Source organism: Apis florea, unplaced genomic scaffold, assembly GCF_048593485.1.
Source record: "Apis florea isolate Af1SG1 unplaced genomic scaffold, ASM4859348v1 contig_3203_pilon, whole genome shotgun sequence".
Taxonomy (NCBI): domain Eukaryota; kingdom Metazoa; phylum Arthropoda; class Insecta; order Hymenoptera; family Apidae; genus Apis; species Apis florea.
Genome location: NW_028256723.1, coordinates 8432103 through 8453844, shown reverse-complemented (window position 1 = coordinate 8453844; position 21742 = coordinate 8432103). Strand labels below are relative to the sequence as shown.

The 21742-nt window shown below is 28.6% G+C and overlaps 1 protein-coding gene and 1 long non-coding RNA gene across 9 annotated transcripts; one reads left to right on the top strand and one right to left on the bottom strand.

The window, feature by feature from the left end:
• The first annotated feature begins 254 nt into the window (after positions 1–254).
• Positions 255–19282, top strand: LOC100868610 (GTPase-activating Rap/Ran-GAP domain-like protein 3). 8 transcript variants are annotated; one of them, XM_086911017.1, is made up of 18 exons: positions 5798–6261; positions 9327–9794; positions 10904–10970; positions 11528–11611; positions 12051–12132; positions 12424–12542; positions 13011–13075; positions 13141–13207; positions 13360–13462; positions 13793–13891; positions 14315–14527; positions 14851–15122; positions 15468–15780; positions 15871–16313; positions 16545–16881; positions 17070–17156; positions 17250–17519; positions 18010–19282. In XM_086911017.1, the coding sequence occupies exons 2-18, from the start codon at positions 9469–9471 to the stop codon at positions 18258–18260; spliced, it is 3198 nt and encodes a 1065-aa protein (XP_086767143.1). In that variant the 5' UTR covers positions 5798–6261; positions 9327–9468; the 3' UTR covers positions 18261–19282. The 8 variants fall into 8 exon arrangements, with proteins under 8 accessions (XP_086767146.1, XP_086767147.1, XP_086767143.1 ...); XM_086911016.1 differs by having other exon boundaries at positions 5798–6348; XM_086911019.1 differs by having other exon boundaries at positions 5798–6534; positions 15534–15780.
• Positions 19064–21297, bottom strand: LOC147657261 (uncharacterized). The gene is made up of 2 exons (XR_015292897.1): positions 20983–21297; positions 19064–19250 (listed from the first exon to the last, which is right to left on the bottom strand). It is a non-coding gene; the product is annotated as an uncharacterized LOC147657261 (long non-coding RNA).
• Between the last annotated feature and the right edge of the window lie 445 nt (positions 21298–21742).

The following is a 21742-nucleotide window of genomic DNA, read 5'->3' as shown; positions in this document are numbered from 1 at the left end:
AATGAAAACTCCTGCTCGAAAAATGAGACTTGTTGAAAAATAATTTCAAAAAAATTCTATTTTTCGAAAGGAAAGAAATAATTTAAAAGAAGAAAAACTACTTTTGTAACAATAAATATATATATATATATATATATTAATTCTTGAAATCACAAAGTGGATCAAAGAATTAGAAATCGTCGAGAAAAAACCATCATCTTTGAAAATTTGAATTTTCCTTTTTTTTTTTTTTTTGGAATGGACGACAAGAAAAATTCTAAAAGTGCTATTTAAATTAGAATTCTTCTTCTGAATCAAAAATCAAGAAACATGTGTATACTGTCCTCCTTCTCCTGAGCTGATTCTCCAATTTCAGAAGAATTTATCAAAGATCGAATATTGAGAAAGATGTGAGAGAGAGAGAGAGAGAGAGAGTTGTTGTTCGAGAAAATAATCTTTGTATCAACGATGAGCTCTTTAAAAAGATCGACAAACCAATCGACCAGAGAAGGTGCCGGAGGTAGGAGGCACGCGCTCACCGGAAACAGCTCGAAGAGCTTGAGGAACGTCGTCCACACGACTACAGCGCCTGGTTCACCGCTTCGCCACAGATCCAAATACGAATTGAGGAGCATCAGTTTGGAGGGCACCAAAGTTTTACCATGGACGGCACGGTGAGTTTATATATTCTTCCTTATTCCAATATATTTTATTTAATTGCAAAGAAAGCAAGATGTAAGTTAATTATTGAAAAATATCGTGATTCAATTTGTCCTCTATGATGTAATTTGAACAATTTATTCTTTTGAATAAACGGATATAATTCAAATTATATGGATCTTACTTTAATCAGAAAAAGATCTCATAAATCATCGATGAAAGATTGAAGATTAAAGGGAAGAAAGAATAAAAAAAAATTTCTACACTTTGTTTCAATAAAGATTTCGCTTTTTTCTAATGCGTCTTTACATTTGCATTAGAAATACATTGCATTATGCTTGAATTGCTTTTTATTAATTTTTTTTTATTTTGTATTCTGAAGCAGTATTTTTAATGAAGAGTAATAGGTAGCCACTTAAAAGATCAATGAAAGCATCAGAACACCAAGAACAAAAGAGGTAACGATGAATAGGTTTCAAGAGTTGGTCTTCACGCTTTAACTGTGTGGAATTATCGATATGTCGATATTCTCGTAACGTGTTTAATTATCTCAATATTGAACTTGAAAATATCGCATCATATCACGAATCGGGCAAATTTGACACGGAATAATTTAATTATTTGGTATAAAAGATATTTTCCTTCGTATCGAGATACTTTCGAAGCGAGAATTTTCAATTTGGGCGAAATTTAAATAATTATCGCGTGTGTAATGAGCGTCGATTGTTTTCAACATGTTAGAAATAAACGAATTTCGATAAAAAAAAAAAAAAAAATGTTCAACGTGTCGAATCGAAAACACATACAATTGTTGGGAAACAATTTTTAAATTAGAAACAGATATCGACTTTGAAAATCTAATAAGGCCAAGGTTGACGTGTTAAGATCACGAAGGATCGTGCACGTGAATACATGTAAAGCGGGGGAGTTTGTAATTTCCGTGATTGCTCCGCTGCAACAGGTAAAACTTTGGCTTGATGTTAATTCCAAATACCCGACCCATTGCTCACAACGCTCCCGTTTTGCAATAAAAGATAAAACTTTCTCGAAGCATTCGACGTAATCCATTAACTGTTTAGAGGCAATCAACTTGAAATCTGGGGTTAATAAAATAAAGTCGTTTCTGCGAGTTCATGGAAAACATTAATCAAGGGAATAACAGATTTACTGGGAAAATAAAACCGATTTATAAATAAAAATTAATTTAAAATAAAAAAAAAAGAAGTAAGAAAAACAAATAATTATATATAGGTTATTTTAATTGAATTAAATTTTCAAATTGATATTTAGAATTTGAAAATATTTTAACGTTCTATCGTTGTTACACCAATAGGATGAACATAAATCGAAGAGCCGGTTTTCATGGCAGCGTACTATATATATATATATATATATATGTATGCAGCGAGGCACGTGTTCGATAGAATAAATAGAACATCTTCTATTGTGTAATTCTTTATAGATTATATCGATTCTTAGATTCAATATGAAAGTTGATATTAAAAAAGATTTATAATAAATACTCGACAATACACCATCCAATCGAAAATATACAATTGTCGTACAAATTTCATATAAAAACTTCACTGAAACTTCTCTCGTGATTTTCAAAGTTATAATACCGTATTACTTACATTCGTCAGCTTACAGCGTACATATAGTGTGTACTAAGGAATACACTATACCAAAAGAAAAAAGAAGAAAAAAAATTGCAACGGCAGCGCCATCGATACAAACTAATCTTTCTTCAATCACAATAAAACATGTATGCCGGTACACAACAACCATCGATTCTCAGATAATCCCGGTCTGAATAAAAACGAACTTCATGCTTTTTTATTTTATTATGAAATCGAGCGTCTCTTTCTTTTAACCTATCTGCCGCTACGTATCGATCTTACCATGTCCGATAAACCGGTCGACGTACAGTTCGCGATCGAGCGAACGCGCACTGAGGCTTCATTGGTCGTCGCCGTTAGTAACAACGATGGACAACGTATCGGATTTTGATGCTCGGCTCTTTATAATTAACTCTTTTGCTATCGGCCCGACCGAAGTGTCCCGACCGTCGATACACTCTTTTGTACCGCGTAGATCAATTTCGATCACGCTCGACCAAGTGGAAGTCGACTGCAGCGCATCTCGACTCGTCGATAGAGAGAGAGAGAGAGAGAGAGAGAGAGAGAGAGAGAAGGAAAAAAGAAAAAGGGAGATCGAAGCAAACAGGGAGCGTAGAGGTTAGTAAAACAGTAACGCGAGGGACAACAATGCGCAGAAATATCGAGAAAAGCTCGAGTTAGAAAAGATACAACAGAACGAACATAAAGTCCTAAGAGGGTTGGAATAATCGGTGATCGGATACGAGATGCATACGAAAAATACTGAACGAAAAGATCAAGAGGAAAAACGTTTGGTGTTATGTGTGTGTATATGTGTATACAAGGGTTAGATATGGGAAGCACTTGCGCACGAAAACGAACGCAAGAGAAATAGACCGTTTCCGATTACTTTGTCTCGCGAATATATCGAGAATTGCGTCAATTCGATGACCTGTATTTGCATTTACATACATATATTCACACATACACACATACATACATATATATATATAACACAAATGCAAATACAGGTCATAAAATGACGAATAGATGAAATCAATAAATTTTTGTCAATTTTTTTAGTAAAGTTACTTATTAAAAAAATTTACTAAATAATACTAAATAATATAGTAAAATTAAATAGGTAATATTTTGCTCTGTTCATCATTCAATTTTAAATATGATTGAATTAATTGTAGTTTTTATTGCAGTTTAGAAAAAGTTCTTTTTTATGTGATTTACAGCTTGGAAATAAATTAATTTGGGGATAAAATTTGTATAACATAAGATCTATTTGTTAATAAATTTTTTAAATATTGACGATATATAAATTATTTTATTCGCGTTTTCAATAAATTTATGTTTATACATTATTCTATGTGTAATTCTTTTTTTAGATTAAATTTCTTGAAATGCAAATATTTAATATTCAACTTTTTTTTTCTTAAAGCTTAACGCCTAACGTTTATTACTTGACATTTAACATTTTATACTTGATAATTTACATTTAATACTTGATACTCGATATTTGACACTTGACATTTCTGTATCCATTGCATCTATTTTAAATCTATATTTCATTATAATATAATAAATTATGCTTTGGTTAAAAAGAAATCATCGAAGAAATACTATATAGAACAATGTAATTTTTATATTCCGCGATATATGACTTGCAGCCCAATCTAGATAATGAAGATACCCAAAGAGAATATTGTAAATTCTATACTGAATGCATGTAATAGCTTCAGATATCATTTTTTAAAGAGTAATCATTTTTAATATAATATTTCTAATTTTTTGAGTAAAAATTTTATTTAATCAAGAATTATACTTTGAAAAATAATAACATCACAAAATCTCATCATGAGAAAATAATTATGCTTCGAAAATCTATGTAAATAGATTTATATAATAAAGATAAATTATTAAAATTAATTTAACAATTAAATAAATTTTAAATTTAGAAATTAAAATTTTTTAAATAGAAATTGAAAATACTTTAGAAATAGAATGATATATACGAGATCATTGTTTTAAGAATAATAATTTAATATACATATTTTTCACTTAAACATTAATATCGTAGTTTTGAAAGAAAAATAATGAAAACATATGACAACAATTAATCTGTGCTCACGCGTCAAAAGCAAATATAGACAAGGAGAGCAAATAATAAGAGGACAGAGATCAAAAATTGTGAAATCAGTGCCATTCTTAGAATGTCGTAGATGAAACATATATAAACAATGAAAACAAATAGTTAAAAAAAAAATAAAAATAAAATAAGAAATAACTATAAATGTCATCTTTTACGTGTCATATTTTAAAGAATCATCTTTTATTTAAGAGATGTCATGACGATCATTTTTTATCCTACCTTATCCTATCTTTAAAGAAATATTTTTGAAATTCCAAGAGATGGCGCTAACAGTTAATTCTTACCTTATCTTAATATTTGCTTCCCTTGTATGTTTTATTTGCGATTCTAAAGATGGCGCTGATTCCACAATTTTTAATTTATTTTTGTCTTTCTTACTATTCTTTCTCTTTCTCATACTTGTTTTTTTACACACAAATAAGGCAAATATACTTTATATTCTTTCAAACATTTATAGAAAACAAACATTTGTGCATTCATATTGCTATTCATTTATTATTCCATATAACAAAGATAGCAATCAAATGCTAAAAAAAAGAGAAAATAAGTAAAAATAAGAAATGTTTATAATTTAAAATCTTATAATTCTAATAATATATTTTTTAAACTTTCGATATATCGATATTTTGTTGTGTTATTGTAGTGTTATTACATAAACCCTATTATTTATAATTATATATTATATAATATGTGATAAATAAATAAAATAAATAAATTAAGATTTAATAATATTATATTTAAATCTGATTTTTTACGCAATCGATAAAAATTTAAAATAGAATATTTTCAAAATGAAATTTATAAGAAATTAAAGAATAAAATAAAGAATCATTACATAGAAAAAATAATAGTATTGAAAACATGACGAAACAATCAATAGCATATATAAAACGAAGATTCAAGAAATGTATATACGTATATATGTATATATATATATAGAATCACCTAATTTTGTAAGCCCGGAAGCAAATCATAATCAATAAAAACAGTTAGCTCTTCAATGTAATTAAAAAGAAGCAGATATTTTTCACTTGACAAGACAAAAATTTTATTAAAACCCGAAAAAAGAATGTCTCCATTATTTGAAAAAAAATATGAAAAACGTAAAAAAAAAGAAAAAAGAAATATTTGAAACAATTAAAAACTCAATGTGAAAAATTACGATAAAGATATATAATATCTAAAACGCAGAATCCCGAAAGAAGAAAAACAATACGGTAAAGAAAGAAGAGGAAGAAGAGGACGCCATCAGCCGGTAAAGAAGAAAAAGACGGCAAATGATCGCGAGCAAAAAAGACGAAACTACTGTGGTAAGACAGAAAGCGCAAGAGAAGCGCAGAGACGGGAGGTTAGTGGGGGTCGGAAAAGAGAGCTAATGAGCTCGACGACGCGGCGCCAGTCGTCGAGTCGCCGTGTTACTACGAGTACTTGCTCTCTCATCGTGGCTTGCTGCGTCCCCATTTGAAAAGGGTCGTGTCCTGTCTCTGTCAGTAGGGGTTGCAGACCCGTGGCAAACCCGTCGGTTGTCTCGATGTTCGTTTATCTAATTATTCGATCATCTTGATCTGTTGGATTTTGTATCAATATTTCACTTATCGACGAAATAACATCATTCTCATCGCGTGTTTTTTTTCCATTTTTTTCTCTTATATATTTTATTTCTTACAAAAATATGAAGAATCAGTGTTCGAGATTGAGGTCGCCTAGACACGAGTTTATGGATTCTCAAATACAGTGGCTGTGCACAGCTATTATAATCGGATGAATCGTTCATTGGCGGTGATCGTCTCGATTGGAAATTCGGCTCAAATTTGTGACAATAATTGCTTTTGTAGAAGCAATGCACATCGAGAAAATTGTTCGGTAATTGTGTGTCGCAGATAATGTTATAAGAGAATAATGTTTTCTCAGGAGACAGTAACGCGCGAGCGATCGGGCGCGTCTTTGCAGGTCGAGGACCTTTCGGTTTAATTATTCTTTTGAAAGATAATCCAAGATTAATTTTCAATTATTCGATGATTAAATAATAATAATCATGATAATAACGAAACGAAAAGTAGCATCGTGAAATAATAAATTTATTACTTGACAATTTCTTAATATTTTTTGAAAAAAGTTTACAGTATTACGAAACTTGTAAGTATTTAAAATATTATTTTATATTTTTGTGAAAAAAGCAGGAATGTTTTAAATGGAAATAAAGAAAATTTTAATATTATTAAAATATTTATAATTTTCTGAAGATTCTACCATATTTCTTTTTGATATATTTATTTGTATTATATCAATTATATTAAATATTATGATTATTTTTACAATTATTTTTTTTAAGATGAATTATTTTGTAATATAACAATTCGAAAATTTTAAAACACAAATGGTTAGAACTAATATATGTCGCGTAAAAATAGAACGAAAAGAATAGAATGTAGTGTTATATCATTAGTCTTTTTAATGAGCAATTGCACACATGTGCAATTAATAATTCCAACATTACATTATATTAATTGATTTCTTAAAAATTAGATGAAAATGTATAAAATTGAATTAATTATTATAACCAATTTGTATAATTAATAATAATAATAATTTATAGAAATTTAATAAAATCATTCAATTAATAGTATATAGAAATAAATTTTATTTCCATTAATTATTTATTTCATGACAATATGCATGCATTTCACATATTATATTTTATGAGACGAAACTCGGTTTTATATTATAATGATATTACAATCTGAATGAAATAGAATTATAATTTAGATTTAGTTAAAGATTATTTATTTTTGAATTTTGAAACAATTTATTAAAATATAAGTAATATAGATAATTTAATTTCTTCATGACGCAAAAATCAATTTACAATATTTATCCGTTATATTGTCTCTTGTCTCGGATATATTTGAATATCATTTCTATTATTAATATTAAATATTCTCATGGATTTATTGATGCGAATAATTTCATATTAAAATCATATATCATAAATTTCTTCGAATGTTTGAATCTTTCTTCGTTTTTCGCTACGCTTGTCAGTCGCAACGTTCGTTTACAAAGATAAAATTAGGTTAGAATTTCATGTCTGTAATAGCTATGCTTGCCACAGTTGGTTCCGCAATTGTGAAAGAGAAAGAATATAACGAATAAACACTATGTAGAGAGTTAATAAAATCCACCTATCAATCATCACAACTTCATTCAACATCAAAGGTCTCGTTAAGCGAAAAAATGAAAGAGAGAAAAAGAGAGAGAAAGAAAAAAGATGATAAAACGACTCGGTCAGTGTCATCGATGCTCTCTTCTCTTTATTATGTAGACTTGACGATCCTCGAAAAGGTTACGGACCTCGGAAAACTCGAACAATAATATCGATGAAACTCGGTCAATGATATTGATATTCACATGCGTCTGAGAGACAGGATCTTTGAAAGGGTTGTACGATGGAAGTTTATTGATGGTTATAGTTCACAGAACTTGGCGTCAATGCTATTAACCCATGGGGTTCAAGCAGCTACATAGAGATCAGAGAATTATTCGTTGCCAAATGAATTTAAACGGTACATAAAAGATATAGGAATTTTCATTTTATATTTTATTGTGATGATAGTGAATGTCTATAAATTAAATTTTTTCATTATATTTATTGTGTAACTCTTCGAGTTTGGTTATCGATTTAATCATTTTGAATCAAAAATAAAGAGTATATGGATTTTTTAAATATTCAATATTCAAATTGATAATTGATGATTTCTGGTCATTGAAAGCTAACATTAAAGTATATAAAACATTCAATATATTTTTATATTAATATTTAGAATTGGAATGTTCATACATATTTTCACAATAATTTTCCTCTTAAAAGTTGAAAATTGAATTATAAAATTATGTAATATTAATTATAAAATTTTTTATAGAAAAATATTTATTATTAAATAGGAAAAAAATTATTCTTAAATACAATTATCAGTGGCTGTAAAAATATTAAAAATACAGAATAACAGTAGTAGTTTTATAAAAAATAATTTCTTTTTTTTGCAATTCCGTAAAATAATTTCCATATAGCAATTTTATCAAACAAATTTTCATTTTATCGTTCAAAAATATATTTTTCGTGAAAATGCGAATCACAAAAAGTAAAAACTCGTTGAGCTATGTAAAATTTCCTTTTATCTATTTTTTGTAAATTTATTCAAAAGAATAGAAATATGTTTGTTTCAGTTTTATAATTACATTGTTATACAATGGACCCAAAAATACTGAAAAAAATTATACAAAATGTATAAAAATGAATAAATGAAGAATAATAAAAAAAATAGATATATTCTTTAGTTAGTTAGTGTTACTAGTGTTAGTTTTTCAGAATTATTTTATACTTTAAAAATTTTAAATTTATATATAACTTATATATAAATTTAAATATAATAAATATATAATATATATTATATATAATTATATATAATAAATTCGGTTTATTAATATAATGTTTATCGAATTTTTTATTGAACATGTTTTGTAATATGTACTATATACAATTGGCACAAGTAAAGCTTTCGATGGCCAAAGATATCTTGTTCTCTAACTGTTCAACTGAGATAGAACAGGAAAACGAAAATTCAGCATAAATTACTTTTCTAAAATTAATCTTTTTTTAGAAAAAAATCCGCAAAAATTTTTCCTCATGTTTAGAAAATCAAACTTATCAAAAATTAATTTTCAAATTAAATGTAAATTTAAAATATAAATAAAAATTAAATTAAGATTAAAATTATTGATTCAATTCAGAGCATTGTTTTAAATACTTACAAGTATAAATTAGCATTGAAATTAAATTATTAAAAAGAAATAAAAGAATGTTAATAAATAACATAAATAACATCAAACATAAACAAGATCCTTCGTTCATGAATAATATTAAACGATTATAGTAACGATAATGCCCGTCAAATTCAACTTCCAAAAGTCAACATTGAAGATCTCATGAAAGAATCTCAATCAATTTGAAATTTAAAAAAAATTTAAAAAAAAAAAAAAGGAGAAAAAGAACTTTCGTAAAACAAGTTCACAAAGATGTTATGCTTGGACATGAAGCTTGTCTCTCGTTTGCGAGGAGTCTCGTTGACGAGTAACTCGTCCACAAACGTGTCACCGGTCTCCTCTTTGGCGACCTCGACCTCATCGACGGGTGTCGGTATAGAGAAATGCAAACGAAGCAAAGGAAGAAGAAAGAGCACTGGTGGTGGAAACGGGAGCTCGGTAACGGAAAGCGATAGCGAGGAAGAAACATTGCCGGCTGCGCATGAGATGATGCGCAGAAACAGGTCGAGATCGGTTTGTGTGTCTGCCTTGTCTTCCGCACAATCGAGATTCCTTCATCGGCGGGCCAGTCATCATGTGTACGTTTCTCAAACGATAATTTAATTCAGGGGTAACAAATTTTTTTCCCATAAGCCGCAATTAATTGCTTTACTTAATCACTCAATTCCTCTACCATCGGTGTATAATTGAAAAATGAAATGACGTTCTAAGTAGTTTGAACATATGAACATTTACATTTGTCCACGAACCCTGCTAAGAATGAAATTAACTTTAAATCCTATCGGTTCTTTTTCATTGTCTTTTATATTGATTGGTATATTGACTGATATTGGTCGAAACGTTATCATTACTTGAATGTTATCCATAACTGTCCATATTTACGTTTACGTTTTACACAGGCATAATAAATATATTATTCAATAATTTAATATGTATAATCCAAGTACATTATTTATATATTTATTTATTATAATTTAGAATGATATTATATTACGTGTTTCAAACGTTATTGAATTATATTTTACAAAACGAAGAATATAGTATATATCGTAACAAAATACATGACAGGAGTCACATTGTGTATCTCGTTCAACGAATCGAGTAAAAATCAATTTGCGATTATCTCATAGATGCTTAATCTCTGTGAGATTATATTTTCTCCTAATAACTTTGCTGGATTATATTTTTTGTTTACGTGTAATGATTCTGTTAAATTTTAGCGGAAATGAAAAAATTAAAAAATATAAATCAAAATATTAATATTATAATTTTGATTTATTATTTTCAAAATGCACAAAATACGCCAAATATATTTATAATTTAAAAATTAACGAATATTATAAACTATTTTTATATAACTACTTCTATATTAAATTAGCAAAAAAAATATTTTATCGATACTACAAAAGTTTCAACAACTTTAGCAAAAATAATTGCAATCAAGTACCTTTTATATAGAAAGAATTTAGATAGATAAGATGTTAATTGATGCAATCTAGATCCTTTTTTTGCAGGTTGCCCTCATTAACCTAGATATCTTGAGTTGACAAAAAGCAAGAAATATCGGGGAAAACTCGTTAGAAAGAACTGTTTCTTCGTTTTTGTTTTGATCGCCTTTGTTAATCTGAAATGTGGCATTAAAAAGCAATTTGTCAAGTGATCCTTGAACGTTATATGATGTTTTTAGGTCTACCACGGACGCTATTTCCAGGCGAGGTGTTCTCTCCAGACGATATTATGGCAGCGTCGAAATGGTGAGTTTTCAATTTATGCGTACATATTTATAAAACCGGTGGACATGAAATTTCAAAATAAGTCGAAGTTGAATAACTTCGAAACGACCTAATGGTATAAGCGACCTCTATTTGTCCACGCCGTTAAAGGAGAAGCGAGTACGAACGATATGTTGATGTTTTGATCTTTCTTCTCCATCCTTTTTTACGTTTCGTGAAATACGAAACTTCGCTCGAGCCATTATAGATTAAACTTCGACTCTATTATCCCCGGTTTTTCGACTGTTTTCGGTTATTCGACTTTTTACCATAATCTTTTCCTTTATCATTGTCAATGTCAAAATTTACAATTGACAATTGAAACAGTTCGCGAAGAAAGTTAATTACGAAAGAATTACGCGAAAGGGGTCGAAAGAGAGGAGAGAAGAGGGCAAGGGTCGTAAAATGACGTTCATTTCGCCAGCTTTCCATGCGTAACGATGGCCCTCCGAAACTGGAACACAGTCTCTCCATCTCTTCCTTCCTCTTCTTCGTATTCCACGCGATCTAATGTTGGCCCGCTTGAAATCGTCTTTCAGCTGCCGCAAATCGAGCAAGACGGGTCTGACAATGGGAGAAGATTTCGAGTAGAGAATGGCGATTCCCTTGGCGAGAAGGAGGAAGTAAGAGAAACGCATAATTACCTCTTCTCGCATCCCTCATGTTCTTCCTTTCTATCTCTATATTTGTGAAAGTTAGCACTTTTGAATTGTCACTTTTTATCGTTAAAAATCGTTAAGATGTATTGGTATGACACTAGTATTTTATCATAGATAATATTTTCTAATAAGTGAAATATTTTTATTTTAATTTTTTTTTCTTTTGCAAAATTTAACGTGATGAAACAAAAATATTGGATAATTAAATATATCGTTGATAATGAAGAAACGAAAATTGCGTCAAAAAAAAAAAAAAGAGGAACAAATTCAAATTATTGACGAAAAATTGAAAAAAAAAGACAAAGTCACATCCTACGCTTGTATTTTCATTTTCTCTTCCGCCGTTTGGTTATTGATAAAGTCGGATTATATTTCTGGTTGAACTGATTTTGAACATGTGCAGATGTTCGGATCACCGAGTACGCCAATATTGGAAAATCCTGAATATCAGACTCGTTGGTACTTCAAGTACTTTCTCGGAAAACGTGAGTAGAGTGTGCTGCTGATATTTTTAAGAATTTTAGATAAGTAAATGCATTAGATAGCAGTTCAACAACAGCTGTTCAGTCGAGTTTTTTTTTTTTTTTTTTTTTTTTTTTTTTTTGCTTAAATTTCATGCAACGATCTATTTCATTTATTTAAGAATTTATTTAATATTCGTTCATGTTCATGATACCTAGTAAATGCAGCTTTTTTTTATAATTTTTTTTTTTATTAATTCAAGAATATTTTCAATTTTGTTTATTATTTTTAATATTTTTCTTTTTTTTTTTTAGTGCATCAAAATTACGTTGCTGCGGATCAAGAGAGGAATCCTCTGTTTCTCTCAGTTGTGACAAGTGAAGTCAGTGATCAAAGCGTACCACATTACAGAGTGATTTTATGGCGGAAAACCGTGAGTAAAATAAACTAGCGAAATCTTTGACATCAAAGAACTCCAATTCCCTTCATTTAATCTAAATTATTTTATATAAAGTATAAATTTTTTATATTTATCATATAAATGTTAAATGCAAAGAGTGAAAAGATATTATGAAAAATTGCAAAAGGATTATAAATTTAAAAAACGAGATTTCTTTTGCAAATTTTAGAAAATTAGTTTTATTTTTAGACTACTAATGTATATATGTGTATATACAATTAAGATTGTTTTGAGATAGACAATATATGAAGTGGTTACTAAAGAATAGAAGATATAAAAAAATAGGAAATATTTTAGTGTTATAAGAAAAAAAAAAATTAGAATCTAACGACAATTAGAATTGTTATTTATAATTATAAATAAATGAAAAAATAAAGAAATAAGAAAAATTAATGAAAATTATAGAACGATAAATAAAAAGAAATGATGAAAAAAATTTAGGGCGCGCAGAAGATATCGCTGCCGTATTCTGCAAACAAAACAATGACAATCAGACAGATCCTGAGGTAAATATCGTGCTATTTCGCTCGAAAAATCGAAGGTGAACGGTGATTGGTGATTCAAATTTCAGTAATTTCTTTGGACTGGAGAAGCTCGACAAGGCACCACGTGAAATATTTTCTCCAGAAATTCAAAAGGTTGGTTAATTAAACGAGAAATCCTATCAATAACTAGAAAATAATCCTTTTTGCGAATAATCGATATTTCAAAATAAATTCGTATGCAGAATGCTAATGTATTTATTGATTTTTAGAAAATCGCGTCGATAGGTCAAAATTTTGTGTTTCAGGATCTGCTCTTATTGGAAGAACAAGAAGGCTCTGTCAACTTCAAATTCGGCGTGATATATGCGAAAAAAGGACAAACAACCGATGATGAGATGTTGTCTAATGGTAAACGATTAAAACTTCAAGTTTAATAATCCGATAAGTTTTCTTTTAGAGACTTGATTGATCATCAACAACAATGGTGATTGTATCCATTTGAAAATGAAACACATTTATTTCTTTTTTTTTATATTTTTTTTTCTGGTAATAGAAAAAAGTAAATTAATCGAATTTCTTTTTAGAAAATTAAAATTACATTTTTTACATTCAAAAGATTGAATTATTTATTTATCAAAATTATTTTTATTATTATATGTGATTCGAAATATAATAAATATTTATGATATATCAAAGAGACGAAATATGAAAAGGAATCTCTATATGCTTCATTTACAGAAAAGGGTAGTCCAGGCTTCGACAAATTTCTCGAGATTCTGGGCGAGAGAATACGACTAAAGAATTGGGACAAATATCGTGGTGGTTTAGACATAAAAGGTATTTTTTTTCCAGTCATATAGATATGTTACATAGAATGTTACTTTGAAACTTTTATCTTCGATATCGATTATTTCAAAAGCTCTGATATAAAATGTTATGAAAAGAAATACATATTATATAACAATTCTTCACGTATCTATCGTAAATAAATTTTCATTATTATAATAACTCTTTCATTATTCTCTTCTATTATTGAAAACAGCTTTTCATTAGAATTTTTCACTAGAATATTCGTTATAACAAGTATTTTCAATTGTAACATAATATGCATAAAACATAAAAATTTCCTTGTTGAAATCTGAACATCTGAATAAATATTTTTCTCAGATTTCATTTTCCACTATCTAATATTTACTATTATTTTATCTATCCGTTCCATGCAGTTATACAAGTATCGTTTTCCTCTGTGAATGTTACCAGGTGATATGACCGGAAAAGAAAGTTATTATACGGTATATGCAGGACACGAAGTCATGTATCACGTGAGTACAATGCTTCCTTATTCAAAGGACAATCCACAACAGCTGGAGAGAAAGCGACATATCGGTAACGATATTGTTAACATCGTTTACACGGACGATCTTGACGCCATAGACAGTTTCAACCCGAATTGCATTAGAAGTCAATTTACTCGTAAGTTTCTAAAATTCATGGGAGACACCTATTCTCTATATCTACCTCTCTTCTACTTAGCGTAAAATTAGATTTAAACTTGACTGGAGTTGTACAAACGAATATGGACGAATTCAGCCGAACTTTAACGAATTAGAAAGAAACAGATATATTGCCTCTAACTTATCGTTTCATCTCACGTACGCGGATTTAAAAAGTCTGAAAATTAAAACGTCTTTTTTTTTGTTCAAATAACTTGATGAAAAAGTATTTATTTCAAAAAGTATTTTTCGAAATATCGTAATTGGATCGATATTAATCTTTATCCATGTTTATGAATGTAGATGTATTTGCGGTGGTGTCTGCCGAAGAAAATGACAAAGGATGGCGAGTGGCAATTTACTGCGACGAAAATGTTCCTCTATTCGGGCCAAGCCTTCCTTGTCCACCCGTCTTTGAGGATCCATATACTCTGCGAGAATTTCTTCTCGTGAAATTAATAAATGGCGAAAAGGCTACGTTCAACACGCCAACATTTGCCCAAAAAAGAGAAAGAACATTAGATGCCCTTCTTCGAGATATGTATCAAGAACATTCGCAGGAAAGTAAGAGCAACGTAAGTGTATTTAACAATATAATACTTTTACATTGATAGTTTCATAGATTTTTCCCTGTAAGTAATATCTTTTAATTTCCTTTTCAAAGAACAATTCACAAATAAAAGAAATTTCAAACACAATTATTAATATCCACGTACAATAATAATAAAATAATCGCACGAAGCAGATTTAGAAGATATTTTTCTTTTACTTCGCATAAAAATGTAAGAGTTGCACTCTTCCATCCAATTCAATCTTGCAATAAATCCTAGCACATTCACCTAGCGAATAATCGTAAGAAAGAAGAAAAATCCGTAAAGAGAAAATTTTTGTCTTGGCTGTATGTCCCCTCTCCCCCGTAGAAAGGAAAATCGATCGAATTTTCACAGAGTATGTTAAACCGACGAGCATTGTCGGATGTCGTGGAGGCTCCAGGTCGACGTCGCGAGGAGACACGTGCTGTGGAGATGGTGCGCGTTGGCCAAGCTCTGAAGTTGGAAGCAATCGTGAGAGGTTTGGCGCCAACTTCTTTGGCCACGGCTGGCCCGTTGAAGCCAAGACCCTGGGAACCGAGGTGCATCTATCCTGACTTCCCCCACGAGGTTGTCTGCGGAGATGTTTGGCTGGATAACAAATTGATCCTTGCTAGCGAGAATGGAACTTTTTTAATCGAAGGTAAGATGAAATTTTTTTTTTTTTTTTTTTGTAATAAATTCACGTTCAAATTCTCCGTTACATTGTGATTTTTTTTTTTTTTTATTCCAGATAGCTTGTCTCATAGACTAATCTTTGACGAATCCGTGCAAATAAAACAACTGGATGTAATCGAGCAACATGGAATATTATTGTTCCGTGCCGGCGACAAAGGCAAAGAAAGCAACATCTACGTTTTCCGTCTAAAAGAATTCGAGAACAATACGGCGAATAGGTCGGCCGAGGTGTTGAACGATCGTGAGGATGACCAAGAATACGAAAACAATGGCGACGAGAATGACGCGGACGATGATGCTGATGAAAGCGAAGAGAATGATTACGACAATTTCACGCGGGCTACCGCGAAATTTAAACCGGTAATTCGTCGAACTCATGCTCGTGTACGCCCTTTGGCTGTTCGAGGACGAGCCCATATAAAAGAAAGGAGATTACCTAGAGCTCGGGGCTGTCATTTATATGCCATTACAATGCCTGGTGGTTCTCATTTGCGCATGGTAAATATTCCTTTTGTATTATTAATTCTTTAACGATTCGATCAATCAATATCTGTTGTAAAGCTGAACAAAGAGATAAAATGTTCATTAGCATTATGGTTATTCATCAGTGAAGATACATTCCACAGAAATGTATAAATTTTCTATTGTTAAATATATCATAATAATTGATACTTTTCTAATATGATAATAAATGATAATAAATCTAACTGATGATATTTTATATTTTAGTGTGCGGTAGTAGGACGACGTTTAACAGTTCTTCAGTGGAAACATAACGCTGCATGGACGGCGTGGTGTTCTGCCGCAGACACAGACACTGTCGAGGGTTTTTTGCATTTAAAAGACTTCAACGCTAGTGAAACCCCATCGTTAGTAACGATAATTGAAAATACAGATTCGAGCAATGAATGGACACTTTGCTGCGGTATTCGACATCATTTTGAGCTAATCTCAGCCTCTGGAAGCACAAGGATTCTTCATATTGAAGGAATGCCGAAACCGCATCTAGTAGCAGCATTGGATCTTTGTGAAGATGAGGAACCTGAATTACTACTTTGTTACAACAGTATGTAACTTATTATGTAAATTAATCTCAAGTTTTAATACATTCTTGAATTATTTGTGCTTTAATTAGTTGTCGAAATTTATTTCTTTTTTTTCTTTTTTAAAAGATCAATTTTTTTAAAGTTTAATCAAAGATTAAACAATATAAAAATTAATAATTTATTCTTAATGTCTATTAATTTATCATAGATACGTGTCATTTTCAAAAGCTCCTGGAAGAAAATACCGCACCAACGGAATTCGATTTTAATTGGAATTCCGTACCGGCAGCAATAGGTAAAATTTTATTTTATTTACTTATATTTTAATATAATATTCCTATTAAATATATATATATATTTTTTTTTAATAACCTCGACTAATTTGTAGCTTGTGCCTTTCCCTACGTGATCGCCTTTACCAATGATACCATGGAAATACGATTGATAATCAATGGAAATTTGGTACATACAATCGCTATGCCAAATTTAAATCTAATCACCTCGAAGCAAGATATCTTCTTCGCTACAACAGCGCCGGAGTTTTTGCCAGGAAAATGCGAAAGAATCCGACTGGATTCAAAGCCCCCAGACAAGGAGGAACCGGTTTCCAGTCCTCCTCCTTTCGCACAATCTTCGTCGTCTCGATCTAATCTGCAAAGTATGCGCTATCTTTTTAAAACGGATCATAATTTTCCAACTATTTGCACAACATGAATGAATGTTTCATAATACAACTGTTTAATACATATCTGAGTTAACGATTACAAGTTCTACAATAATGATAGTTATGAATTATAAATTTTTTTTTATAAAGAAATTATCAGTAGTATTGTTAATATCGATAAAAAATTGATTTCTAAAAAATGAAGCAGGGAAAGATAAATCAGGAAAGCAAAAAAGAAATAATTGAATAAAATAATTAAATCGATGAAATATATGAATTATATGAATAGAGATGTATTTAAATACATATATTGTTTGGATCAGTTCAAAAAAAATCGGATAAATTCGGGCAAAGTATTCGTAATATCGAATAGACCGATAAGTCTAAGTAAAATCAGTAATGAATGTATTAAATGTAGTATGTAATAGTTTACATCAGAATATTATTATAATTTTGAATAAAAAATGTATTTTCTTTTTTATAGATAATCAGAGCGACTGGAAACCAATAAGAATCTATCAAATACCATTGCAAACATTATCGAGAAGTACTTTATCGACTTGCTCGCAACGACGATGTCCCAGTCCAGGAGAATCGGAAATCATCTCTTCTGCACCACCAACCACTGATAAAAGTTTTCTCAGTGTTGAACCTCACAGAGCATTGAGCAGATCATGTAGCAGCAGTCCAACACCAACGCCGACAACTTTAATTCCTCCACGGTTCAGAAAATAGATTAAATCGCGATCGAGAAGTTTCTTTTAGTGATGTTTTAAAAGATCGCAGCTGTACCTGACGCTCGTGCCTCGGTAGGATTGACAATGGATAATGCACAATTCTATGCATTTAAAAAAATGTAGCTAGAACTTACTGCCGTTGCAAAGAGCAATCGAGACAAGTTTGCTATAATAGATAACGTAACCATACGTGCAAGAAGTGTCCTTGGTGTTTTTTAAGTCAAGAGAAATCTTTTTTGTTAGATATGCTTTTCTTCCATAGTTTTTTAAATACAAACGTGTTTCTTCTTTTTTTTTTTTTTTTTTTTTTTTGCTATTTTCTTTGTCGAGTAACTCCTCGACATATCATAAATGTTAAATTTATATATTTCTTGAAAAAAAAAAAGATAATGATAAATGATGATATATAACAAATTACTTTGGCTTTTAAAATTTAAATAAAAATTTATATTTCAAAAGAAAAGAAATAGAAAAAGGAAGAGAAGGGAAAGATTTATTAAAAATATGCAGATGAGAATTTATTCTACAATAATTTTATTTTTTAATAAAATTTTTATAAAAATTTTCATTTTTTGTGTGCTATATTCAGTGCCAGAATCAAAAAATTTAATAAATCAAAATAATAATCAAATTTAGCGAATAAAAATTATCTTAGTGATTTATCAGTTTGAGGAAGTGAGTTATGATAAAAGGAATAATAAATAAAAGGAATTTTATTAATTCTTAAAGATTTTCTTCAGGGATTTACTTGGGCTGTGCCACATTTACAATTGTTTTTAAGTGATTCATAAATACTTATACTTTATACGTCAGTGGTCATGTTTTATTAATAAATACGTACAATACGACCACATGTATATAAAATAATTATTAATAAAATGTATGCTGTCATGGTAAGATTTTTCGCTGCGAACTTGCTCATGTCATTAAATCGCCTAGCGATTTTCCGTCTCTCATTCTAACTTGTTCAGTTTCTACATGTATGTATCTATTGCAAATAAAAAGAGAATAATCTAAAAATACGCATTAATATTAATATATAAACAAAAAGTTTGTTAAATCATAAACCAAATTTAAAACAATGCTCATAATTTTGTTTTTTTTTTTTTTAGATGAAACTATTATTTTCTATTTCATTATATAATTATAATTAATTGTTAATCAATCAAAATATCAGAATCAAAAGTATTATATCAGTATCAAAATATCCTATTCTTGTAATTTTTAACTTATTCTATAATTATATTAATATCGAAAATTTATTGAAATACATGCATTTAATTAATTATAAGTTTTGATTGAAAAATTTAAATTCATTTTTACATTTCATAAAACATTTAATTTTTAATAAAATATTCAACTTCAAAATTATTTTTTCAATGTACTTTAAATTTCTAGATCTTTATTTTCGAAATAAATTTACAACTCTACATATAAATTTATAAATCTTCAAAATCAAATACAATTATAAATATAATCATATAACAAAATAATAAAAAATTGTAAAAATATAAAAACAATTCTCAAAACAAATTTATATGTGTCTTCTTTTTATTTATATCCATATAACAATTCACAAAATTTGACTGGAAAATTAGTTTATCAATAAAATTAACCTCTTTCTTCTTTTCATCGTTTTTTTAATAATTGAAAAATCATATAATTATACAATTCATTCATATTTGTTCGAATTACTTAAACAAAAAATAGATATTATTGTTATAAATAGTGAAAAAGGTTAGTTCACGTTTCCTGAAACGCGTTTAAACAGGTTCGAATCAAACGCATTCCGTAACTTTTTTGCTACACCGCCGAGAATTATAGATGCCAATCGCTGTCAAGCGGAGCTAAAGGAAAATGCTTTGGCGACCCCGGTCAGTCTCGAGCATTGAACTACGATCATTTACGTTTACCTGACTTTATGCCACACAACCGAGTGTTATATATATATATATTATATTTTTTAATTTCAATCTTTCTGAAATTAATACATAGAAATTTAAATCTTGTTTAATTTTTTAAAATTATAAATTTAATTATTCTTGGAAAGATAAATAAATTCATAAATTGAGTATAGATGAAGTGTAATATTTTTATTTGTAGATTAAATTTATTTATTTCTATATTTTTTATCTATTATTTATTTTTAATCTAATCTTAAAAATAAAATAAAAAATATAATTATAAGAAGATAAATATCACAATTTCATTTGATATTGAATTTATATATTAATTTTTACTATTTCTTTTTTTTTTCAAACATTTTTTAATAACCATTTCATATTTAATAACTATTTTAATAACCATTTCATATTTAATTCTTTTAGTTATTTCGAACATTGAATAATAAATAAAGATTTTCTGATTATTAATTAGTAACAAATTCATTCTCAAATTTATAATAAAAGAAATACATATAATTAATTAATTCAATTCTCGAACGTCATTTAAAACGACTTTTGTTTCAAAATATATAAATATTTTATATATCTAACATTACAAAATATAAATAAAATAGAAAAATTAATTAATAAAAAAATTTTTAAATAATCATATTGCAAAATCATTATTATAAAACATAATAGACAATATTAATCAATAATAGATAGATTTTATTAATCAATCAAATATATGAATAAAATTGTAATTTGTTTCAAAAATAAAATCATAAAACAAACTAAAAAATTCTTAATTCTATTTTATCGATCAAAAATACATACGTAATCCCCTTGTGAATAAACACTTGGAAAAATTAATTATATTTCTTTAACTTCTTCTATTCCACTAAAATCACAGAATAAACGATATTGATAATAAAAATATTTTAAAAGATGATTAACGAAGCATACGTTCGATTTATACGCAACGTTCCGGTTAGATCAAGTTGCGCGTCGCCATATTGGAAACATGCTTCCGTGTGATATATTTATTTCTTTTGGATACTTCTCAATTAAAGCTACAAAATTGATTCTAAAGATTATTTGAATATAACGTATTTAACAAAGTATAGTATAAAAATATTTCATAAAATATCTCGAAAGGTAAAAATATCAATCCATCATTGTTAATTAAATAGGTTATTTATTAATTAATATTAATATTAATACCAATAATTAAAAATATTTTTCAATTATTTTTTTACATTTTTAATTACTAATAAGTTAATGATGATAATAAAATACTCCAAAAAAAATATTTTAATAGAAAAAACTGTTAATTAACACTTAATTAATTAAGTTTTTTATTCGTTGTTTAACAATTAGTTTTTTTGCAGCAATATACTATTCATTTAACTTGTTTTTTTATTAAATATTTTATTTTATCAATCATTATGATAAAAATTTTTAAATACATTAAATGTTTGTTGTATAAAGAAATAATATATATAATTCCGTCTTTACTTGAAAAATATCTAATTAAAAATTGACATTTCATTTTATTCATTGTTGTATTAATTTACCTTAATACAAGATATCTTAA